The 27009-nt window shown below is 35.2% G+C and overlaps 1 protein-coding gene across 1 annotated transcript in view; it reads right to left on the bottom strand.

Annotated features, from left to right (window-relative positions):
• The window catches only part of LOC132562018 (adhesion G-protein coupled receptor V1-like), a 111884-nt gene that overhangs the window by 36967 nt on the left and 47908 nt on the right, over positions 1 to 27009 (bottom strand). The window contains exons 47-73 of the mRNA XM_060226741.1: positions 26035 to 26176; positions 24742 to 24986; positions 24226 to 24410; positions 23337 to 23694; positions 22665 to 22811; positions 22108 to 22388; positions 21691 to 21956; positions 19930 to 20161; positions 18733 to 18937; positions 18200 to 18358; positions 17836 to 17983; positions 17307 to 17478; positions 16888 to 17017; positions 16142 to 16318; positions 15582 to 15821; positions 14821 to 14943; positions 14207 to 14374; positions 13385 to 13777; positions 12934 to 13128; positions 11866 to 12101; positions 11288 to 11433; positions 10206 to 10240; positions 4724 to 4921; positions 4169 to 4444; positions 3583 to 3735; positions 3129 to 3349; positions 2411 to 2570 (exon numbers count right to left, since the gene is read on the bottom strand). Coding sequence (XP_060082724.1) covers positions 2411 to 2570; positions 3129 to 3349; positions 3583 to 3735; positions 4169 to 4444; positions 4724 to 4921; positions 10206 to 10240; positions 11288 to 11433; positions 11866 to 12101; positions 12934 to 13128; positions 13385 to 13777; positions 14207 to 14374; positions 14821 to 14943; positions 15582 to 15821; positions 16142 to 16318; positions 16888 to 17017; positions 17307 to 17478; positions 17836 to 17983; positions 18200 to 18358; positions 18733 to 18937; positions 19930 to 20161; positions 21691 to 21956; positions 22108 to 22388; positions 22665 to 22811; positions 23337 to 23694; positions 24226 to 24410; positions 24742 to 24986; positions 26035 to 26176 — 5391 coding nt within the window. The remainder of the gene's footprint in view (positions 1 to 2410; positions 2571 to 3128; positions 3350 to 3582; positions 3736 to 4168; positions 4445 to 4723; positions 4922 to 10205; positions 10241 to 11287; positions 11434 to 11865; positions 12102 to 12933; positions 13129 to 13384; positions 13778 to 14206; positions 14375 to 14820; positions 14944 to 15581; positions 15822 to 16141; positions 16319 to 16887; positions 17018 to 17306; positions 17479 to 17835; positions 17984 to 18199; positions 18359 to 18732; positions 18938 to 19929; positions 20162 to 21690; positions 21957 to 22107; positions 22389 to 22664; positions 22812 to 23336; positions 23695 to 24225; positions 24411 to 24741; positions 24987 to 26034; positions 26177 to 27009) is intronic.

The following is a 27009-nucleotide window of genomic DNA, read 5'->3' as shown; positions in this document are numbered from 1 at the left end:
TTTTCGCTATCACTTTGATGTGTCTCATTATTTCAGAGTTTAAATTTTCGCTATCACTTTGATGTGTCTCATTATTTCAGAGTTTAAATTTTCGCTATCACTTTGATGTGTCTCATGTTTAAATTTTCGCTATCTCATTATGTGTCTTCAGAGTTTAAATTTTCGCTATCACTTTGATGTGTCTCATTATTTCAGAGTTTAAATTTTCGCTATCACTTTAATGTGTCTCATTATTTCAGAGTTTAAATTTTCGCTATCACTTTAATATGTCTCATTATTTCAGAGTTTAAATTTTCGCTATCACTTTGATGTGTCTCATCAGAGTTTAAATTTTCTTTAAATTTTCGCTATCACTTTGATGTGTCTCATTATTTCAGAGTTTAAATTTTCGCTATCATTTACTGTACTTTAATGTGTCTCATTATTTCAGAGTTTAAATTTTCGCTATCACTTTAATATGTCTCATTATTTCAGAGTTTAAATTTTCGCTATCACTTTAATATGTCTCGTTATTTCAGAGTTTAAATTTTCGCTATCACTTTGATGTGTCTCATTATTTCAGAGTTTAAATTTTCGCTATCACTTTAATGTGTCTCATTATTTCAGAGTTTACATTTTTGTTATCCCTTTACTGTACTGTGAAATAGCAGAAATATCAATCCTTTGAAAAGGATTTGCTATATGGCATATAATCTCAGAACTGATATTTTAGTTATTTCCTAAACTAGCTAAAATCAATGGATAAGTCTAAAGATAAATCTGACAGTTGGATGAAAGCTGCAATACCAATGTAAGTTCTTTTTTGGATAGCCAAAGAACTAGAAATTTCATCAATTCAAAGAAATGACTGGAAAATCAAGTACTTCATTTTTTTTAGTGTATTTTCTTTTTGTTATGTTTATTGTATTTTGTGATATGTTTTAACCAGGGACGTAGATAACAGATCAACATCCCTGTTTTAACTTATCCCTTTTGTTGTCATCAATCAGTGAGATATAGAATTCATATGATAGTTCACACACAAAGAAAGAAGTTGCTGACAGAAACTACCAGCCTGTATAAACACGTTCAATTAAAGAAGGAAATAAATGTCAGAAACCAATAAATTTCAAACATCATCTGATCAACATTCAATACTGGCACTTTAAAACTATGATAATTGTCAATCAAGAATGTAATAAATTTCTTCCTGATTGTCAATACTTTCACCAACTCAATACAAAAATATCTGATAAATCCTTTGAGTTCATTTGAAATCTTTTACATTAGTGTTATACTGTGTGGGGATTAAGTGGGTCAATGTTTTAAGATTTAAAATCCACTCGTATTTCATGTTACTTTGTACATTTAACATATAAAGGAAGACAATTAACACGGTTAAATATAGATATAAATAGATACCTGATACAATCATATAACATATACCCAGTTAAATGAAAACACTATCAATTTTATCCTGGACTGAATTAATCTGACGTTACACCGAGGGAAATCGGCCTGATGCTAAAGCCAAATCTAAGAAATAATATCCCAGAATATTACTGTGGTTTTTAAAACTGTCTTTACCAATTTCTAGCAGTTCTTGTTTCTATTATTCTCAAAATCCATCTCTCTTACTTAATATCATCCAATAATTTGAAAGTTGTGCTATAAATTGCTATATTTTGCTTAGATTTGTGTGTCCTGTGATTCAGTTGTATGCCTTATTTGGTTATTATTTACAGCTATTGTAATTCCTGAGAAAACACAACAAATATTCTAGTTGATATGAAAATAAAAGATGAAAATTATTATAGCTAAAACACTGTTTTATATAAGAAAATATGTTGTTTATTGACGGTATGTATCAAACTAATGATGAAAAATATGGAATAGAAAGATATTATTGTCATTTTCCAAATGGATGTACAAGAAAAATAAATACTTTATTTTTTATTTTATTTACCTCGAAGTGGTTAAACACCAAAATCTATATATTTTGTCATGATTTAAGTTGTAAAGTCTGTGATCTTATAAACCAGTCTTGGTTACTTAGTGCGTAAACTGATCGAACATAAATTTTAAAGATCTAACAATCTTATCAATCTTGTTTCTGGTCTTTCCTCATTGTGAAACAAACAGATCTACAATTCTAAGATATTAGGAAAATAAAGTGAATCTAAGAGTCATTAAGATTCATTAGTCAGTTTGAAAATCTGTAAAGTTGTTGCAAAATTTCTAGACCATTTCTTCAATATAACTAATGAAGTGAAAGCAAATATCCATGAAGTAAGATACGTATCAGTTTTTACTTATACTGAAAATATTCTGTAAAACAAGAGGATGACATTAACTTTTCTTACATCAATGCAAATGATTGTTTCAATCATGTACAAGTCATCAGGTAAGAATTTTAACTACAATCACTTACCAGGTCATACTTTATCTGGAATGTGAGGATGATATTGCCAAATGTGCCAGCATAACGAGTGAAGTTGAGCCTGACCGAGCGACTAAGGTCAGCTGGATTGACAACTACGGTCTGGTCATTCTGCACTACACCAAACAGGCCATGGGGATTGTCATTAAATCTGGAAAAAACAATGTAAATTTAACATACCAAAAGCATGTGTCTGTCAAAGATTAATCATGTAGCAATACAGATACAAACAACCAATCTATCAGTCAAATGATTCCTGGTCTTTAGTTACTGCTGCACCGAGAACTACCAGTTTTCATCCCAGTAGTTTCCTAATTATCTACACAGAAAGGATACATTTGATTTAAGGTGAGTTGATCTATGAACATCATTATGAGCATCTATTAGGATGGATCTTCAAATCACTGAAAGACATAACTTCAGAAAAGTTATCCCTATATCCAGTAGAAGTAAACATGAACCCATGTTTTGAAGAGCTACTGGTTGTCAGTACCATAAAAAGTCAGGTAAAATCAGTGACAAGATACAACCTTTATTTACCATTATAGTTGTACCATGGTATTTCTAGGCCCTAGTTTTTCATTGAACCACTGACTAAACACTGAATTACTACAGTGATCATAAAGCTTACATTATTTTGAAATGAAATATGTAATATGGTAAAAATAAAGTATGAAATCTGACAAGTATTTTACATCATTAGACCTACCTGATACTAAAGAACGATATGTTGTCTGCTGATGCTATCTCGGCTCCACCCTCCACAGACTTGAGAGATAGTGTGTATCGCTCTGTCAGTTCAGGCACATCATCGGGCAGAACTTGTATGACAATGGAAGAGTCTCTCTGTCCTTCTCCGATCACAATGGAACCATTTCGTGGTTGAAAGTCAGCTGTCTCATCCATTGGCCCGGTTATGACCCAAAATACCTATAAAACCAACACAATCCATGACCATGGAACCAATTATAGGACGGTATTTCTCAAATTATCTGTAGAAGTGATACACAATCATTTTTGAGATCAAAAACTTTCCAAAGTTGTCCAGGCCGCTGACAAACATTTAATAATGCACAGTAAAACAATTCAATAGACTGAAGCTGACTGTGTCCACTGCACTGTTGATAAAGGGATGAAACTACAGCAGACACCAAGTTTCTTACCTGTATACTTCCCACAGTGCCTGTGTCCGCTCGACGACTGACAGGGAAACGGAGGTCCAACATCCCTGTCCCCTCTGGCTCATCCACCACTTGTTCAGACTTAGCCACACCCTCAAAATGAAGTATTCCATTAGGGTCCCCAAACTTTTCAATCTGTGGATATAAAATTTGAGAATCTGAGAATGTTTAGTCAAGATATAAGATTGTTGAAAAATATAGAAGTTACAAGGTCAAAGTTGACTGGACCTGTCATTTAATATGTTTCAGGATGTATATCATTTGAAGGTCACAATGTGTTAACATAGTACAAAATTCCATACAAAGTTCACATATTAGACATGTTGAGATTGATTATTACAGCTATCAGTCACATTATATTTAATATTTATCATAATGATGATCCTTCCACTATGAAAAGAGCTAAAAAATATCTTCTGAACGCTTTGTTGACAGACACAATATGTAAACAGGACTAGACATTGTAACAGTGACATTTATGGTGTCTCCAGATGACTGTTTCATTCAAGGTCACTTTTGGAGATTACATACGTTTTTAATTCACAATTCCAATGACAAAAGCTTTTACCGTTAAGATAACTTTTCCAGTAGATGGTCCAATCTCTCCATCGCCAATCCCAGCTGGGAACCCTTGAACCTTGTAAATTTCAATGACAAATGTCTTTTGGATTTCCCAGGTGGTGTAAGGCTTGACGTAAATCTTGAAGGTCTTCATTCCTGCCTCTTCATCTGCCCAGATTAGGGAACCTTGTGTTGTCTGTGGACCGTTACCCTTGTGACTAACATCATTGGTTTCCACCAAGACATTGCCAGGGTTATTTGGGCCGAGGATTCGCCAGAACACCTTAAGAGCAAAAACAAGTAAATTCACAGCCCCATGAAAGGTTTTTAACATTTCTATAAACATCATCAGACTTTATTAAGTCATAAAATAAAACAATTTTTAAGATGAAAACATTGCATTATCTTAAAATCACTGACATTTTCATCTAATGGTTGCTAATTTTGCATGCTATGAAATAGTTTATTTTCTCACAAACATTGGAAATGTGTCTGTAATTGGTTGGAACTGAAAATTATAGTCAGTTTATGCATATCTATTTCCCTTTACAAGTACGCTTACAGTCTGTTGTCCAGTCAGTCCTCCTGTCCTCTGAATAGCCAAGGTCACGTTGACTTCATGGTCTGGGTTGGGCAGCGTGATAGCCAGCTGACTGCTGAAGCCAAATTTACCATTTGGAAAATCAGACTTGAGAATGGTAATCGTAGCAGTTGTGGCATCTCCTAACTTTGCACCACCTGACAGGGAAAAATACAAAATCTATTACATTCATTGTTAAAGTGAACCTTCGATGGTACAAGTGTCAAGATCTAAAGTGGTTTCCTTGGCTACAGTATTCTGTAACAGTTGACAATTCTGTAAAACAATTCCCATCAGGAAGGAAAAGGGCATCAACAGAGGACAACGAGAACCCTGAGATATTATCCGACTATATAGAATTCCAGTAATTTTAAATATGTCCATCTTAACCACATCAAGAACTACCAAGGTATAACAGTGACACTTGCAAAATTACAGTAATATTTTATTTTGTAAGTTTCTGAAATCGAACGAAAAAAAAAAAAAAAAAAATATTGATAAAACCCATCCTTAAGGTGGAATCAGTTTGGTTACAGGATCTAATGTTTTGGTAGATGCAGAAGAGTGTTATGATATAACTATCCTTTTCTTATGTAAGAACATGATTATGTAACTAAAACACTGCCAAGTCTCCTTATAGTCTCATCTTTTATTCATGCACTATTGAAGCTGAACTGAGAAGCTATAAAGGTAATAAAACAAGCCTTCAGCCTCGTAAAACAAAACTTTGTCTATAGAACTGGGTTTAAAGCACATTCAGTGACCTTTCCATCTGACCAAAAAAATCAAGTAGTATGCTATCTAAATGTAAAATTTTGTATATACATGTTTGTACAGTCATTATATCAATACATCACACAATGATTCAGTTAAGGAATGAGATGATGGACTCAACTGAACTCTACAGAAAGTTATATCCAGTTCCACCTTTGTATTTGTTCCTACATGAAAATATAAACTAACCATCCTCCAATATGACAATGAATAGGTTCACAAAAATGGATATTAACAAGAGACCCATGTGCTGCAGGTGACTTCGCTTTTAAAAATCCAAGTAGTGTAAATTAGTAGAAGTGGTAGCAGGAAAAATAAAAACAATTGTAAATTACAGTCTATGCTGAATTTATAAATATTTCTACTAGGAAGGAAAATTACTTAATTATCTACTGAAAAGAAAAGTGACTGGATTATCTACAGAAAAGGAAAGTGACTGGATTATCTACAGAAAAGGAAAGTGACTGGAAAAGGAAAGTGACTGGATTATCTACTAGGAAGGAAAATTACTTAATTATCTACTGAAAAGGAAAGTGACTGGATTATTTACTGGAAAGGAAAGTGACAAAGTGACTGGATTATCTACTAGGAAGGAAAACTCCTTAATTATCTACTGGCATAGTATGTGACTTGGTGGTATCTTCTCAAACAGAAGGTGACAGATTCTCTATATGGATTGAGCATTGCTTGATTATCTTAATTGGGAAGGAAGGTGTCTAATACACCTACTGGAAAAGAAACTGGCTGGCTTTTGGAAATTTTAATAAAGACATTCAAGTCAATAGCACTTTTCAATACCAATCTAAATTTAGATACAGTGGAGTCAAATAATGAATTTAACTACATCATACAGCTGTTTTGCCCTTCTAAGACTCATTTATCAAGCTGATTACCTAAATTTTGAAGCCTAAGAGACAAATGAGGAAAATAAAAAATGTAGATTCTTAGGGAAAAGAAATGGACAAAATACATTTGAAAATCTCAGTTAGTCTGTTATATTTCATCACTGCTCCACATTGTATGGTCAGGAAGTATACGACAAATAATAAAAAACGGCCCTCGTTCTTTAATTACCATGCAGAAAGTAGAGAAATAAAGCCCCACCTTAAAAGAAATAATCTTTCTTTAAACAGACATTGTGTTACAGTTCACCCCTACCACACATCATAAAGAAGTTTATTTACATCCATCTGTGGAAATTCCAGTTAATGTACACGGAAGATGTAACTTTAGGAGGAATGAGGCTATATAATACACACAAGTGACTACAGGTAAGTCATAATCGAGGCTTACCTGGTGTATTGTATACCTATCAGGTAAATACAGAAAACCCAATGTCATTACCTATTTACGTCATTTCCATTTCTGTTGTGTTATGACGTTTCTCCTTATCAGATATATTTACTGTTTTCACAAAACTTAACCACAAATGACCAAAATCATGACATTAAAATCTATTTTTATCCTAACTTCAATGAGATTTAGTTTAACTGTATCAAAATTTTTGTTACATGGCAACTCATGTCTGAAACTCACAAAGTCATCAGTCACAATATCGTCATCTGATTTTTAGGAATTTCTCTGCATAATACAAGATACTGCTGAACTCACTTTTAACCAGTGTATCAACTCCATAAATCTGTAAACTTGTTGACACAAGATTTAGAAGAAAAACAAATTAATACTAGACCAACACATTGTCAATAAGCTATTTTCAATTCCAATGTGTAAATGAACTTGTTTATTTTTTACTTTCGATGACATTAAACCTAAGTCAATAAAAATGTTTTTGTAAAAAAAATATCTTCCTGACCTTTTCAATAATCATGCATCACTTGTAAATGATTTGAAATTAATGTACAAATCACATTCTTCTAGGCTAAATTATCATGATGTTTTTTTGCATGGAAGAAATACACTTAATCTTGTAATATGTTCTTCTCGATACTTTTAGAAATGTCTAATTTCAGACTCAAAGCTTGTAAAAGCAAACCACAACTGTATGTACTTTGAATTGCTAACCTGTGACAATTTACCTGCTAATCTTGTATCCATTCTAACTTTTGATAAAATGAAAATAATCCTATATACAGACATGTGGCACAAAAGTGTAGACTTTTACACAGATACATGGTTATAGCATACTCCATGAAACTGTATAGTGAAAAAAACAAGTATATTCCAGTTTGCAAAAGATAATAGACATGAACGTCTGATGCTGAAATGTTTTATAGGGTTATGAACATACCTACACAACAAACTTTAATTGATTTTAAACTGTTGAGAACATACCTAAGTACTGTTGAGAACATACCTACAGTACTGTTGAGAACATACCTACAGTACTGTTGAGAACATACCTACAGTACTGTTGAGAACATACCTACAGTACTGTTGAGAACATACCTAATACTGTTGAGAACATACCTACAGTACTGTTGAGAACATACCTACAATACTGTTGAGAACATACCTAATACTGTTGAGAACATACCTACAGTACTGTTGAGAACATACCTAATACTGTTGAGAACATACCTACAGTGCTGTTGAGAACATACCTGTTGTTGAGAATATACCTACAATACTGTTGAGAACATACCTACAGTACTGTTGAGAACATACCTACAATACTGTTGAGAACATACCTACAGTACTGTTGAGAACATACCTACAGTACTGTTGAGAACATACCTACAGTACTGTTGAGAACATACCTACAGTACTGTTGAGAACATACCTACAGTACTACTGTTGAGAACATACCTACAGTACTGTTGAGAACATACCTACAGTACTGTTGAGAACATACCTACAGTACTGTTGAGAACATACCTACAGTACTGTTGAGAACATACCTACAGTACTGTTGAGAACATACCTACAGTACTGTTGAGAACATACCTACAGTACTGTTGAGAACATACCTACAGTACTGTTGAGAACATACCTACAGTACTGTTGAGAACATACCTACAGTACTGTTGAGAACATACCTACAGTACTGTTGAGAACATACCTACAGTACTGTTGAGAACATACCTACAGTACTGTTGAGAACATACCTACAGTACTGTTGAGAACATACCTACAGTACTGTTGAGAACATACCTAGAGTACTGTTGAGAACATACCTACAGTACTGTTGAGAACATACCTACAGTACTGTTGAGAACATACCTACAGTACTGTTGAGAACATACCTACAGTACTGTTGAGAACATACCTACAGTACTGTTGAGAACATACCTACAATACTGTTGAGAACATACCTACAGTACTGTTGAGAACATACCTACAGTACTGTTGAGAACATACCTACAGTACTGTTGAGAACATACCTACAGTACTGTTGAGAACATACCTACAGTACTGTTGAGAACATACCTACAGTACTGTTGAGAACATACCTACAGTACTGTTGAGAACATACCTACAGTACTGTTGAGAACATACCTACAGTACTGTTGAGAACATACCTACAGTACTGTTGAGAACATACCTACAGTACTGTTGAGAACATACCTACAGTACTGTTGAGAACATACCTACAGTACTGTTGAGAACAGAACATACCTACAGTACTGTTGAGAACATACCTAATACTGTTGAGAACATACCTACAGTACTGTTGAGAACATACCTACAGTACTGTTGAGAACATACCTACAGTACTGTTGAGAACATACCTACAGTACTGTTGAGAACATACCTACAGTACTGTTGAGAACATACCTACAGTACTGTTGAGAACATACCTACAGTACTGTTGAGAACATACCTACAGTACTGTTGAGAACATACCTACAGTACTGTTGAGAACATACCTACAGTACTGTTGAGAACATACCTACAGTACTGTTGAGAACATACCTAATACTGTTGAGAACATACCTACAGTACTGTTGAGAACATACCTACAGTACTGTTGAGAACATACCTACAGTACTGTTGAGAACATACCTACAGTACTGTTGAGAACATACCTAATACTGTTGAGAACATACCTACAGTACTGTTGAGAACATACCTACAGTACTGTTGAGAACATACCTACAGTACTGTTGAGAACATACCTACAGTACTGTTGAGAACATACCTACAGTACTGTACATGTGGAGAACATACCTACAATACTGTTGAGAACATACCTACAGTACTGTTGAGAACATACCTACAGTACTGTTGAGAACACACCTACAGTACTGTTGAGAACATACCTACAGTACTGTTGAGAACATACCTACAGTACTGTTGAGAACATACCTACTACTGTTGAGAACATACCTACAGTACTGTTGAGAACATACCTACAGTACTGTTGAGAACATACCTACAGTACTGTTGAGAACATACCTACAGTACTGTTGAGAACATACCTACAGTACTGTTGAGAACATACCTACAGTACTGTTGAGAACATACCTACAGTACTGTTGAGAACATACCTACAGTACTGTTGAGAACATACCTACAGTACTGTTGAGAACATACCTACAGTACTGTTGAGAACATACCTACAGTACTGTTGAGAACATACCTACAGTACTGTTGATAACATACCTACAATACTGTTGAGTAACATACTCTACAGTACTGTTGACTGAACATACCTACAGTACTCCAGGGCTGTTGTGTTTTGTGTAGAGAACAGGACTGTCTGTTTCCCATAGCTTCCTCCTAGTCTCACCAGCGGGATCTTTGCCATGCCGATTTCTTCAACAACTAAGCAAAAAAAGAAAAGAAAATCATTTTAAGTTTCCTAGGGTTTGATATATTTTAACATATTTCTTTATCAATAAGCACATATTCGTCACAGCAACAAAAAATGGCAAGCAGTCCTATCTCTGTTTGTGATAGAAAACAAGACCAAATCCATAACAAAACACTCCCAAACCCAGGAGGTATTTGTAGGTGAAATATGGCAACTGAAGGTCATAGAATAGAAAGCATACCACAAAGTAAATAAAAGGGAGGTAATATAATTAAAGGGCCCTAACTCTTTATGTGGAAGCCAAGGGCTATAACTCTGTATATTGAGGGGATTACACTATTTTTCTGTTCTAAGAAGTATGAAGTACTCAGGATACAAAAGGAGTACTAATTGAAATTATTCTGTGGCTAATCAGTAATTAGCTTATTTAAAGCTTATTTTCAAGCTGGTCACAAAGTTGCCGCAGAATGCCTTGAATTGGCACCCCTCCTTTGCAAGTTTTCTATGTGAAAGAAAATATCACATTCACTGATGAAGACACATAGACTGACGGACTGACACATGGGGTGTCAAATTTTTTACATTGTTTTCTGATAATATCTGTTAAGCTAAACCAGCATATAATTTTACATCTGAAATGCCCTTTGAAGGCCATGAGTGCCCAATACATTATAATTATACATTATTGCACCACAATATTTTCCTCTCAGTAAAAACATATTTAGTCAGAGTATAATAGTAAGAATAATTTGTGTGGGGATCAACAGATTCTGATAATCTATTGACTGTAACCCACAGTTAATTATTTACAGAGGTTATAGAGTGATATTTCTATAACGGTGAAGGTAATATGTAGAACATTACACAAATACCCCCTTATCACACTGATAGAGGAATAATGTACAGTGATATTTCTATAACGGTGAAGGTAATATGTAGAACATTACACAAATACCCCCTTATCACACTGATAGAGGAATAATGTACAGTGATATTTCAAAGCTGAAAAGGTTTAATTTTAATTTAAAACAGTGTTGTAACACATAACAAATACTTACTGGACATTTCTCTTGCTTCAGTGTCAAATTCGATAGTACCCTCAGCATTGTCATTCTTGTTAATGACAATAGTTTTAACATTGATGGAGCCAATAGCTGGAGCCATGTCGAGTTGTAGGTCTCCAATCTTCGTGTAATTATTAGTGCTGCAAGGTACACAGGTTTGTATGTCAAAGATTAGCATCAGAACTAGAGAATACAATTCCCAGTGTTTAACCACACTGGTCTGATAAGATTAGAAATTGAGCTAGCCTAACAAAAAAATCACCAAAGTGGTTTGTCATCAAAAGATCCTAGTGACCATAATATGAACTCCATTGATAAGTCTGATCTTTCCTTTTCTTTTCTCTTAATTATCTGTTGTCTCGACCGTAATATCAGTGGTAAATGGATTATAAGGTAAAATGATTTAAAATCGAGTGTTATTTAACTACATGGAAACCATTTTGTGGTTGCAATAAGTCTAAAAATATACCCTGATTGTAACATGTCCCCAGACGTAAAGTTTGGAAAACTTTAGGTCACCATATGATGGTAGGTTTAACGTCTGAATTATACTTTTGTAGACAATATTTTACCTTGGACTGCGAAGCCAGGTGGAGGTTAAATTTACATAAAACATCTCTGGACCTTCAGGCAAGTCATCTTGCTGTACTCTTAAGGAAATCACTTTCTTGTCATCCCCGTGCTGGAATTCAAGGGTGCCTGCAGCTGGGAAGAAGTCCAGGATGTTCTGAGCTGTGCCAGGTGTGGTAGTATAAGATACCATCACCTGACTGTCCAGTCCGGAACGTCGTACCACCATTACACCGAACTGAAAGTAACATCACGATTACTTGTTGTATCTATTATGTTGATTTTGGTCAGTTTAGTTCTTCTGAATGTAATACAACATGCTTCCTTATACTCCTCCTTTAGATATTTTCCCATTTCAGGGAAGATTTTTTTGTGTTTCGATGATTCTTGCATTTTACAGATAATGAGAAAGTTTGAATTATTTTGAATTTTGTAACCTCTAAGGAAACTGCAGCAATCCTATAACTAGTTATTTTACTCAGAGTAGAATCCAAAAAGAAAAAAATATTTTTACATATTTTAATCTAAATCTAAAAACCTTTCGCTAAGGTATATATATGACATTGTTGAACAACCATATCCTTCTATTCTGTTTAACTTAGAATGTTAGTAAAAAACTTCAAGGAGTCAAAATATCTGACCCACATCTTCTGAAACTTGAAATTCATACATTGTAATAATACATAAACATGAAACAACAAACACAGCAGTGATCAATACCCTTCATGCTTGGGAATAGAATTCTAGTACAATGATCCTATTACCATAAGTATGAAATGTTCTGTAAGTTAACTGATGCTGAATATCAAATGGTTACATTTAAAGCGTAACAAAAACTATAACACAATGCTTTCAGGCATCGAAACATCAGGGTCTATTGCCTACTCTCATACTCTGGCAATAAGCACATTTCTGGAAATAAGTACACCTACATCTAGTGCTATTTCATTGTCCTGTAATAAGCCCAATCCCTGAGATTATGTTTGTGGTTATTACAGGATAATAAGTACAGCCCTGAGAATGTCCACTTCACTCCCACCTAGCAAGCTCTAACGGTAACATTTTCCTACCGTCAACTCATCCTCTTCCACTAGTATAGTCTCTGGGAGTGTGAACTCAAATAGGCCGTGTGGGTAGTCGCTGGCGACAAATATGATGTCCGCAGAGAACTCTCCCGGAGTATTGCTGATAACAGCACCACCTGTGGCAGAGTTGATCTGCAGGGTGTACATCCGACGAAGTTCAGCTCTGGTGTCATCCTGGGCCTACAGAGATACAGGTCTTACATCATCATCAAAAGGAGAATGTGTTAGATTTCTTTCTTCATTATGTTAATGACCAATATCTCTAACTCTTACAATCACACTGAACTTACATGTATGAAAAATTTTAAATTACAAATACTCACATCAAATTGTAAATATTTCTTGCCAGTAGTAAGATTTTTACATAATAAACTTTAAAAAGTAAACAACAAGTCTGCCTGATGGAACAATTCTATAAAACATCCTGATATCTGACCTGTAAAGTAATGGTAGCTTTCTGCTGTAAATCCGCAAACTGTACAGTGCCTTCAGACTGTAGAAAGGTAGACGTCTCCCTCGGAGTTACTGACCATGTGACAGATATGGCCCCAAATATACCCTCTCCCCTGGAGATCATGATCTGAAGCTGACCATTGTAGCTGGGACTAGACTCTCCAGGTTCTCCTATGTAAACTTTCCTGAACTCTGGGAGAATGCTTATGGTGCCACTAGCTCCAGGATCAGGGGAGATAATCACTGTGGAATCACCTTCACTGTGCGAGATGTCAGCATTGTTGTCAGCAGTTACCAGGGAGATGTGGAACCGCTCTTCACCCTCCAATACAGAGTCCATTTTGGTCCTCAGAATGATTGGTCGAGTCTTTTGTCCCTATAAATCAACTTCAGATTATTTTTAATGAACAGAAATCTTTTTTCATGGTGTTTCAGTTTGATTAAATATAAAAACTGTTCCCTAAGAAATTGGTTTAGATGTTATCACCTGGTCCTTCAATAAATAAATATACAAAACAACACTACTTGATCATTTCAATCTCTCCTGATCTTGTGTTAAAAACTTGTTCTCTTTACCTTATCATAACAAATCATGTGACACACATGTACTGTTAGTATAAGTTGAAATAACTTGTTTCGCAATTGTTGTGAAATAAATAAAGTTAATAGCTTTTTTATAAACATGTACTGTGAGAAACATCAATATGAGCATTGAAACAGGGAATTAAAAGAACCTAATATACTGTAGTATAGAGCAGCAGATTTATATGCAAATGGTTCCTCTATAAATATAAATATATTTCACCTGATCAAACTGGATGGTGCCTGACAAGGGATCATCAAAATCATAGGCTGCCTCCGCACTCAGTCTCCAACGTACATTGACCACACCCTCTGACCCTTGTACTCTCTCTATCTGCAAGGTCACCTCACCCTCAGGGTCATCAACTGACCTTGACTCCTTCACTGTGATCTGCAATGAATAAGAACAGAAATGACAAAACTTCTTATCTTGTACAATCATGATGGATATCATTAGATTACCAAGTGTAGGGGAGATAACTGCTTTCAGATTCAGATGTAGGAACCAATGGTATTTACTTGTCTTATCTTTTTTCTTCCATGAATACATCTGTTAAAACTGAGGTTTGTTATGTCCTTTATAGATTTACTGTAACAATTTAAATGTGAGAGCAATGATACTAACAAGCATCTTGTTACACAAAGTCTAACATAATATAAATTTTTATTTTCATGTGCAAATTACTTAAAACTGAATATGAATAGAGCTTTTATCATATGATCTCCTTGTTAAGTTACTTTCTTAATAAGCCTGAAGTGACCATTAGGCTCAAACAAGTTACTTACTTCTGGCAGCACAAACCTTAAGAGACCATTATGTACAAATAAGTTACAAACCTCAGACTGCATAAATCTAAAGAGACCATTTGGAGAGTCGTTTTTTAGGATGGCCAGTCGGACACTTCTGTTGGGTCCAAACTCAGAGCCACCACTTTTACTGATAAGCTTCACATCAAATGTCTGTAAAAACATTATTAGTTTTACCATGTTATTTATAAATTGTTGACCAGAGGTTATAATTTTTTTTCAGACTGTTAACTACTAGTATAGGTAACGCACACCTTACATTTTTTTTGTATGTAACAGTGCAGCCTTAAAGTTTAGTTGTAAGATGTGGAGGGAAAACATTTCTGATGCTTCAGACTTATGAAGACAAACAAAATTAAGCTTTAAGTATATGACACAAAAATAACAGACTCTCACATTGATGACTAAGTATTAAACAAAGCATAGCTGAATCAATTACTATAACAATACATCATTATTATCTTTTTGTTTTCCATAATCTTTTTGCCATCTTGTAACACTATTCTCAACTTTTAATTAGCGTACAAAGTATTATAGTCCAGCCTAAAAAATTGGTAGATTCCTAACCATCTTATATATTACTTACCTCAGTACTAGCACCCTTCATACTGGTCTTTTGTCTGATGCAGGTGACAATGTAGTCATTGAAATGTCACTTAAATCTTTTACATGTTGTAATATAAGAACTTCTATTCTATTGTAATTGCCAACTCCAAGAAAATGTTTCAAAAGAGAAAGAAGAAATAATTACAAATTTTCAAAATTTTAAAAAAAGTGAAAACAACGTGTACCTCCATCGCCTCTGCGATAGTATCATCCAGTATGTAAATAATGATGTAGCCATCCGTTTCTCCATCCTCCATACGGATGGTGCCACTTGATGGTGAAAAGTCCAGTATATTTGCCTCCCTTGGATCTCCTTGCCAGGTAATTGTAATAGGGCCGAGGGTACCAACAGTGCGACTGACCTTCAGCTTCACACTTGTATTCTTTCCAAACTCCTCGTAAGTGTCTATGCGACCCTCAATGTTCTGAAATAAGTCAGACATTACATTTGCTTGTTTCAGATATTTCATTTAATTATTTGTAAATAATGTGATCAGGTTTGTAAAAAATAAATCTGCCAATCCACATGGCATTAGACATTTTTCTATGGTGGTGACACTGTAACATTATACAGAAAAAGAAACCAATTTATTACATGTTCAACAAATCAAAGACAGTTCTCTTAGATGTTTACCTAAAAACCCTTGGATTTAAGATAAGCAGACACTTCCATTTCACTTAAGATTAAATTCAAAGATATTACAAAATATTTCAGCCTGCTTATTTGCTATTTCTGCTGACTTACAGTAGTAACATTAAACTGCACAATGCCACGAGCATTGTCATTCTCTTGTATAGTGATAGACAGGAGGTTTCCTGGGACATTCACACTTGGCTCTGCTCCAGGAGGTGGGTTTGGTCCTGCTAGTGTTACTCCAGTGATGTTCACAAGGAAGGACTCGTCACCTTCAGGCAAATCATCCTAGAAATGAAACATACACTATGATAGTCCTTTATCAGTAAGCTAGGATAAAACATGTACTTCAAAGAGGAAAACATTTTCTCTAAAAACAGTAAAATTTCATGTACCTGGTAATTTGTTTTAGTGAAAATTCAATCAAAATAATTCATAGCATATGTGTAGAGCAGTGTCAACTTAACTTATTGTGTAGAAGCTAATTATCGTAAACTCCGAAGTATGAACAATAATGTACTTTAACTTGATCGGTTATCTCATTGTAGAGACAGAGAGAAAATGATGACATACCGAACCAATTTGATATAAACTCAAAATCCAGGTAATGAGAGTAAGATATATGAACGACAAAAAGATTTACATGGAGACCCCTAAAAAAGAAGACATGGAGAAGATCAGGTGTTCTGGAAAGGTAAGCTTTTTTTGCTCTATCGATAACACTTGCCAAGTAAATCTTGGTCAAGTACAAGAAAGATATGTTGTGTTTTACTGTTAGATTTACATATTGCCAAGCATATCCAATTTACTGTGTATGCATTCAAAGTCAAGTGATTGTATCAAACAAACAGTCTCACCTGTTTGACAACAATCTCTATTGGTACCCTAGTGGCATTCTCCTGAAGGATTGCCACACTCTGCTTGGCCACAAAATCATCCCCTGACACTGCCCGTTTCTCCACCTCCACACCTGTGTTAGCAGTGGTCCTGTAAACAAAAAACAAAAAAAAACGGTCTTTATTGTCTGCAACTGAAGCGAAATGGCAAAATAAATCAGAATAGACAACTGATCTCAAAAAGAAGTTTTAACCTGATCCAAGTAACAGTTTTCAACAATGAAATTTCGAACTCTGCAAAATATGTGTATGTCTTCTTTTGATTTACCCTAGAAGAGAGATAACCCTTCAAGTTTTGGTCTCGCATGACAAAATCATGGATCAAGTAGTGTACCCACAGTGTCTATCAATACAACAAAACATGATAAAACTATACATACTGGTATGCCACCTGAAGCATTCCCATCATACCCTGCTGTCGCAGGATGTATGCGACTACTGTAAAGTCAGTTCCATTGGGTTCGCTGACGTACACAACTCCTTTTTCCCACAGCACCACACCATAAGGCGAGTCATTGGCCTGTACTATAACTGCAGCCACATTGTTGTCTCCTACAGCGAGGGGAATCAAAAACAGATCAGCATGGTCCAACAGTTTAATCAACACAACTGAAGTTGCATAAAATTTTAGTTTGAATGCTTTTAAAATGTACATTTAATATAATTAGATGTAACATACATTCATTAGTGTTTTAATTGTATTACAAAACATAATGAATGAGAATTTACTCTGTTAAAAAATTACACTTATCTGAGTTACTTATAGAAACGTAAAAAGTATTTCTTTTTTTATAAAATAAATTAACAAATCCATTTCTACAAAAGTAAAAATCAAATAAAATATTCCAGAAACCTAACATGAGGTAAAATAAAGATTTTCTGATTAGCAATGTGCTACAGAACACTAACCTATAGTAGCTCCCCTGCCAGGAAGATTTGTACCAGACTCAATGACCTCAGTCAGTCGTACATATGTCACCTCTGGTAGTTCGGCAAGATTGTCATTCAAAATGGTCAAGCTTATGGTAGCTACAGACTGACCATCAGTAAATTCAACCTGTAAAAAAATGGTTATCACCATATCTAATAAAAAAATGAGAATATTCACATAATTATTAATTGAATTACTAATTTGTTTTTTGTAATTAAGAAGTCATTTTGTATCTGACCAATTAAAAGTTAAATGAAATTCTGTTTATAATTTGAGATTGGACTGACATTAGGTAATACCTCAATAACAGACAGTGACTGTTGTAATTTAACATAAAGTTACCTGTCCCTGTAGTGGTGTGATGTCACTGAGGCCATCCTGGTCACCGGATGCCACCCACCTGACCACTACACGGCCAAAATAGCCATGTTTTCTGATAACATTGACTGCGATAACATTGTCTCGTCCATCCTCCTCCTGTACTCTAACTTCCAGGGAATCCTAGAAAACATCTAAAACTAGTTACCCAGTCTTATATTTAAGTAACATAGCTGACAATTACCATGTTCCCGTTGCTCATTAATTTACAAACAAGAGGAACTTATACATTTACAAAGTTCAGTTGTTTGGTGACACTAGTATAATATTTTTCATATTTGTAAAAAAGTGTTTCAAAAGAAGGTAAAAAGACTGAATTTGATAATCCATTCCATGAGAAAAGTTGCATAATTCTGAATTCTGAAAAAAGACTAAAATCATTAAAAACTCTGAGAAATTTTGTTTTTCTTATTAAAGACAATATACCTTGTAGAGTTAATTCATACAATTTTTATTATGATAACATTCTTACTGATGAGTAAAAATCAAAATGTTACCATGGCTATCTCAATGATGCCGTGAGCATTATCGTTGGAGAGGATGTTAATGGTGAGCGTATTTTGTGGACCAATGTCAGCACCACCTGATGGGTTGGTGAGGGACACAAAGAATGTCTCTGTGTCCTCAGGAATGGTGTCCTGCAGGATGATGACAGATGTCTGTAAGAGGCGGCGTCCAGGTTCAAATGTCATTGTCACAGTTCTGTAACACAGTATAACAAGAGCTTCTATATAACAAAGTATTATTTATACACTTTGTCAAAAAGTTCTAAATATAAAACAAGAAGCCCAAAGGGCCTGTATCCTTCACCTGGTATTGCTTGGCTGAAATTGCTACATTAAAACTATGGGAAAGGGAATTCTAAATATCCAAGAACACAACACAAAACATATCTGTTTTGCTATTGGACCCCAATCCTCTGTCTTTAGAGGGTCAGCCAAACCATTCATACTTCAGACCAATGTATTCCTACAAAAGGAGTAGGATTTAAAGAATTTATTTCCCCTATTTAGAACTAACCCCTGAAGCCCCAGGGAGCCTAAATCCACTGTTTATACAACATTGACTACTCTTCACCCAAGAATGCTTCGGACCAAATTTGAACCAAATTCAATCATTCCTACAGAATGAGTAGGATTTTAAGGAATCTGCTTTATATTCAATATTGGACCCCGCTGTTCATGCCCTAAGGGGCAGAGACCCACCATTTATATAAAATTGACTACACTTCATCCAAGAATACAAAAAATCCTTGGAGCCATATGAGCTACAAATATGTGTGTAGGAAATTAATCCATCATATTTTCACTGTTTACTACAAATTAATTTTTTAATTTTTTTAATTCAAAAGTTTTGAATACTAGGTAAGTATGTTTTACATTCATGATTACTTTAACCTTAGATTTGGTGTGAAACAAGTCCAGTGAATTGTGTTTTTTCAAACACAGTCAAACTGAACACTATATGAGTTCATTATAAAAATAATCAACCTAAATAAGGATGGATTAAAATTTGAACCATCAGGAAAATCCACTTTTACTGTGGTAAGATAACAACAGTCCACTGATTTGGTTTTCACTACATATCATGATATGTCCAAATCTAGTCAGCATCTTTACAGTCCCCTATAAACACACTGTCATAATTTCCCTTGCACAAAACTTGTAATATGAATGGTTTTATCTATAATTTACCTGGGTGCGAAGTCACTGTCTTTGACCTTGATAAACTGGTACAGTGTTGCTGAGGCCTGAGGATCTTTATCAGCTACCAACATCAGTGTTAGGGCCCCAGTAGTCTGGGGGATAATCCAGGGGTGAAAACTCAAGGCAGGCGCCCCCATCCACATAGACACAAACTCCTGGTCCTGTACATCCCAGTAAAACATTTCTGAGTTACCAATACCATTGGCTACTAGAAGGTACCCTGTAAAGAATAGAATATCTCCAGGCTATCAATACTGTTCACCACTATAAGGTACCCTGTAAAGAATAGAATATCTCACTACTATAAGGTACCCTGTAAAGAATAGAATATCTCCGAGTTATCAATACTGTTCACTACTATAAGGTACCCTGTAAAGAATAGAATATCTCACTACTATAAGGTACCCTGTAAAGAATAGAATATCTCACTACTATAAGGTACCCTGTAAAGAATAGAATATCTCCAGGTTATCAATACTGTTCACTACTATAAGGTACCCTGTAAAGAATAGAATATCTCCAGACTATCAATACTGTTCACCACTATAAGGCACCCTGTAAAGAATAGAATATCTCACTACTATAAGGTACCCTGTAAAGAATAGAATATCTCCAGGCTATCAATACTGTTCACTACTATAAGGTACCCTGTAAAGAATAGAATATCTCACTACTATAAGGTACCCTGTAAAGAATAGAATATCTCCGAGTTATCAATACTGTTCACTACTATAAGGTACCCTGTAAAGAATAGAATATCTCCAGGCTATCAATACTGTTCACTACTATAAGGTACCCTGTAAAGAATAGAATATCTCCAGGCTATCAATACTGTATCTCACTACTATAAGGTACCCTGTAAAGAATATCTCCATATCTGTTCACTACTATAAGGTACCCTGTAAAGAATAGAATATCTCCAGGCTATCAATACTGTTCACTACTATAAGGTACCCTGTAAAGAATAGAATATCTCACTACTAGAAGGTACCCTGTAAAGAATAGAATATCTCCAGGCTATCAATACTGTTCACTACTATAAGGTACCCTGTAAAGAATAGAATATCTCCAGGCTATCAATACTGTTCACTACTATAAGGTACCCTGTAAAGAATAGAATATCTCCAGGCTATCAATACTGTTCACTACTATAAGGTACCCTGTAAAGAATAGAATATCTCACTACTATAAGGTACCCTGTAAAGAATAGAATATCTCACTACTATAAGGTACCCTGTAAAGAATAGAATATCTCACTACTATAAGGTACCCTGTAAAGAATAGAATATCTCACTACTATAAGGTACCCTGTAAAGAATAGAATATCTCCAGGCTATCAATACTGTTCACTACTATAAGGTACCCTGTAAAGAATAGAATATCTCACTACTATAAGGTACCCTGTAAAGAATAGAATATCTCCAGGTTATCAATACTGTTCACTACTATAAGGTACCCTGTAAAGAATAGAATATCTCCGAGTTATCAATACTGTTCACTACTATAAGGTACCCTGTAAAGAATAGAATATCTCCGAGTTATCAATACTGTTCACTACTATAAGGTACCCTGTAAAGAATAGAATATCTCCAGGCTATCAATACCGTTCACTACTATAAGATACTCTGTAGATAATAAAATATCTCAGCGTTACCAGTGCTGCTGGCTACTAAGAGATATCAACAAAGTTTTTAAAACTAACATGAAATTTGTTTTCCTTTTTTCATGCCAAGAATGACATTTACGTACCCATATCATCAGCACCAAGGAACATAGTGAGAGTCTCCACCCTGTATGTCTGTAAGTCTGAATCTCTGAAAAACCTCTGGGCAGTGGAGTCCCACCGATACACTGTGGATGTCTGCGGACTACTGATAGCGTCACCACGATTGTTACCAAACACCAACAAGTGTAGCGATCGCACAGCCAAGTACGCCACATCCACAGCGCCCTCGGTCCTCATTCGCTGATGTTCTGCAAACATCCCGTCAGTTCCAAACTTGTATACGATAGAACTGTAAACCAATTAAAACTGAATTAGAGTTGATTTAATGATAATTGCTGTCACGTGTATTGATATTTAGACTGTGTTTCATTTTTAAGAACATCACAAAGAAGATCAATTTCTGACGACTAACACAAGAATTGTTAACAGCACAGACTTACTCCACAATGTAGGTTTTACGTTCTGAATCATAGTAATTGGCCACAGCCATATACATGACCCCTTCCAATTCAAACACCTCTACAGCATGAGCTCCTAGGTTACTGACAGACTGCCATGGAGATGCTGTAAACATCTTCGTACTTTCCTCCCACTTAAACACATCTACATCTACAACAGTCAGTCCATTGTTGTCGATGGAGTTAGCAAACACCAGATAGTGTTGGTTACTGTAGGAGAAGAACTTCACATCCCGGGCACCCTTTGTCACTAGATCTTGTATCTGAAATTAAAATTAACAATATTTATGGTCATGACAAAAAATGAAAATACACAACAGGAGACAGTATTCATTCACAATTCATTCACTGGTTGGGTAGCACTTGCCATTCACTTTGGCAATTGGGGGTTGTAATACCCAAACAGGTGTGAAAAGGAGGGGTCACCTACCTGACCACATGAATTTTCTATAGGCATTCCAGTTTTCTTCCACAGTAATAAAAAGGATTGTTTCACAAATACTGTAAAAGATAAAGTTCATAGTTTTTCACTCACTTACCACAAACAGGCTGCCATCAGTGTTGATTCTGTAGATCCTAGAGGTAGTCTGGTGTCTCCGAATATTGCCAAGATTTGCTACTACCATGTAATGGACATCACTGATAGAGAATACAGTGGCAGCTGTGGCAGCGTCTGTCTCTAAAGTCTGGCAAAGGAAAGACAGCAGGTACAAGCATTATTTCTCTTGTTACAAAAGAGTTAACATATATAAACCTCTTACTACAAATAGTGTGGTAGGTTATAAATGATAACTGAAAAATGATAGAGCAGCTGTTGGGATTTTATATGAAACTTGTAAAGGTGTGCCCTGGGCTTATTAAGAGGGATTAGTTAATTGTCAATTAACATTGTAATACAAGCAACAGAAACAACTGGGGTGTGAAATCCTCTGATGACAAGAAACAACATAAGAAACTGATGATATTTTAAAACTGATTATAAGAAAAAATCCAGTCTGTTTTACAAAAAACCAGAGATCACAAAGTAAGATCAAATTAAATTAAGATTTTTTTTAATTCTTATAATTTCAAAAGTCAGAAATGAAGATGAATATCATCATGATGGTGCTTCCTTCTGATTTGGAAAGGCATGGCATATCAACCATGTAGACAAATCATACAAGAAGTGTATTAAAAGTTACTAGCTTCTGCTCTCCCTCAGGTTACCCTACCTGTATTGGTATGAGTTGGCCCATCCATTTGAACAGTGTGGTTTGATAAAGGCGGTCCACATTGACAGGTTCAGAAGTCCCATTACTGCCAATCATGGTGGTCAGCTCTCCAACCCTGAAATTTGTCAGCATCAGCAGATAGTGTGTTCCATTGACCGTGTAGGTATACCAAGACTTCACTTGTGTCGTAGGAATCATCTGATAGGGGGCAAGGGTCACTGAGTCAAGGTCAGAGATTACGACTGCTGTGTCGGGTCGCGTAGTAACATCCACCATTGCTGTACCATCAGCTCCCTGGGTCCTTTCCACATCTATGTATATTATACCTATGTTTTCATCCATGGATATACTGCTGTTCCTGAAATCAGTCCAATAAAACCTTTCTAATCATCCACTGATATATCTCAATACAGATCAATCTCTCTTCCTAGCCTATGACCTCTACTGACCTACACTAAGGTAACAATGATTTTTTTTCATTCAAAGTTGTCCTTTCAGTTACTAATACTTATTTTATCTCTAGAGTACACTGTCGGTAGACAGTAATACTGTTAAGTAGACGCTACTGAAGCAGTAACTTCAAAGTGAAGTCTGACTGGATTACCTGGTACCTTGGTTGTACATCTGATTTAGACTGTTGCTTACAGCAAACATGCGATTTTAGACACATAAATGTAATAAGCAATTCACACATTCATGATAATTGCTATTTTGATAATATACAGAATTTACAATTAGCACCATCATATTTTAGCAGAACATCTTCAATGCCAATAGCACTCAAACATGGTTAGAGTAAACATTTACAGTAAGCTAGTTTTTGATGCTGGAGATGTATAGCTGCATTTGATTGTTGGACAAGTCATTCACTACACTGATTTTTTATTACCTTGTTCCTCTGATGTACAGCTGCATTAGTCCATTGGGCGAGTCGTTCGGATTGATGATGACCATCCTTTCCAGATAACGACCCAGTACAGCACTGTTGTCTGCTTCCTTAAGCTTCACTGTAAATCTTTCCAACTGTTCCGGCTCACTGTCATCTAAGGCTATCAGCTCAATATACACAGCACTCTATTGAAAACAAATACAGTATACTGTAAGGTAATGTCAGTCCACAGAAGGAAGGTGTAAATGACACTCTGTAAATCACCTTATACAACAGCATATTACAATACAAGATCCTGTAATGGCAAAACTGAGCCTCTACACTCCAGTTTCCTTCTGGTAAGAACAAACAGTAGCAGATTTTAGTCTGATAATACAGACAATTTAAAAGTTATTAAAAAGCTCATCTCCCACAATATTTTAACATCGACCAATTCAGTGTTTTAAACCAATGTGGTAGTAATTATATGCATATCAAATAGTACTTTTGATTAGTAAAGTAAATGTCGAAGCATACTTGTTTATCCTGAAATGTGGCATATCCCTTCACTGGAGACAGGTCATTGGTGTTATCTGGAAACTCAGGAATGATCTCAAAAGGCACATTGACCACACCGTAGACACCTGGACCTCTGACAACCTTTAGCCTTGCTATACTGACAGAGGAGTTGTCTCCTCCTGACTCCTCAATTGTTATACTTGCATCTGTGTCAAATGACACTATTCCACTAGAGCCGTCATTGCCCAAAATTGTTACAGTGGCTGTGGAAATATGAAAGGTTCATCTTGTCTTTTATGTACAATTATACAGGAAAAAAAGCAAAGTTTAAGAAAGTTTATCTCAGTGTGTCCAGAAATGTTTATCTCAGTGTGTCCAGAAATATTTATCTCTGTGTGTCCAGAAATGTTTATCTCTGTGTGTCCAGAAATATTTATCTCTGTGTGTCCAGAAATATTTATCTCTGTGTGTCCAGAAATGTTTATCTCTGTGTGTCCAGAAATATTTATCTCTGTGTGTCCAGAAATGTTTATCTCTGTGTGTCCAGAAATATTTATCTCTGTGTGTCCAGAAATATTTATCTCTGTGTGTCCAGAAATGTTTATCTCTGTGTGTCCAGAAATATTTATCTCTGTGTGTCCAGATATTTATCTCTGTGTGTCCAGAAATGTTTATCTCTGTGTGTCCAGAAATATTTATCTCTGTGTGTCCAGAAATGTGTTTATCTCTGTGTGTCCAGAAATATTTATCTCTGTGTGTCCAGAAATATTTATCTCTGTGTGTCCAGAAATGTTTATCTCTGTGTGTCCAGAAATATTTATCTCTGTGTGTCCAGAAATGTTTATCTCTGTGTGTCCAGAAATGTTTATCTCTGTGTGTCCAGAAATGTTTATCTCTGTGTGTCCAGAAATGTTTATCTCTGTGTATCCAATATTTAACATTAAATATCCTTGTTCAAACACACTGAAAAATAATACTCATATCCATCCTGCATGAGGCAACCATAAATACCCAGACTCAAGACTTAGATAACTGCAGGTAAATTGAATAACATTTTTACATAACTAATTACTTACACTAGGGTTGTCATATCACAGGGATTGGACTAAATTCAAGATAGATACAAGTATACAATACTGCAACTGTTTTAACAGATTTTTAAATTTCATATCATCTTTGTTTTTATTTATTTTTTTCATTTTACCAATCAAGTGTCAGAATTTCAGAACTGGAGATAAGTAAATGTATCCACTACCTGTTGCCATGACATTTTCTACATCAACATATCCTCATTATTTGTTGGATCCTTACCTCTACTCTGGTTGCCCATCTGTAGCCCATTTGTAGGGTTAGACAAGATGACCTCAAACGTCTCGTCTGGTTCAGGTATGTCATCGTTAAGTATCTCAATCAGGATCATCTTATTAGACTCTCCCTTGGCGAAGAACAACTCCTGAACAGAACCAGGGACAATTAACATTAACCATCTCAACATAACTTCAAACTTTGATTTAAATCATCTAAATATTTGTTGTTCACTCAATATATCTGTACGAAATGAATGTAATGAATGACTTTTGAAAATTCAACATAAATACACCAGCAAGTACCTGATCATGTTTGTCTACAAATATATAGACAGAATAGTGATTGTAAATTTTGCCGGTCAATTTTTGTTTTTAATTCCAAACACTTCAGCTAACTTTAACTGTCAGTACAACTTACCATTAAGAAAATAACCCTGATTCCAAGTTAAACTGTTGCAATTTCTTCAGCATTTATAAAATATTAAACACCATTATTATAGCAATGATATCTATCACTTTTCTAATTTAATTCAATATGATAAAGAAAAGTTTTTTAATTGACACTTTATAAAATATTGAAAAACATCAAATTTGTGCGAAGTCTAGAGAGGTTCTTTTAACTGTTGGTTGTTTTACTAATCAAAATAAGAAACAGTTGAAGATACAGATAACAGCAAGTGAGACACAACAATGTCCTACCTGAAGTAAGAGTGTCCATCACCAATACATATCCTGGATCCAAATAAAAATAAAGTTTGTGAAACAACATCCAACATGCATGTACAACTGAAACTGACCATCACCACAGAGGCAGTAACCAAAACTTCTAAAATTCATAACCACCTATAGAGGGTCATTAATTTACCAAAGAGTTGCTACCCATGGGATTGTAACCATGGTAACAAATATAGTAACTATTCAGGTGTGTACCTAAAGCAATCAGTGAAAGTGTAACCACTTAGAGGTGTAACCATGGTAA

This window comes from Ylistrum balloti, unplaced genomic scaffold, assembly GCF_031769215.1.
Source record: "Ylistrum balloti isolate Yb309-2 unplaced genomic scaffold, AGI_CSIRO_Ybal_v1 Utg371328, whole genome shotgun sequence".
Lineage (NCBI taxonomy): Eukaryota > Metazoa > Mollusca > Bivalvia > Pectinida > Pectinidae > Ylistrum > Ylistrum balloti.
The sequence above is the reverse complement of the archived record's forward strand: the minus strand, read 5'-3'. Positions and strand labels throughout refer to the sequence as shown.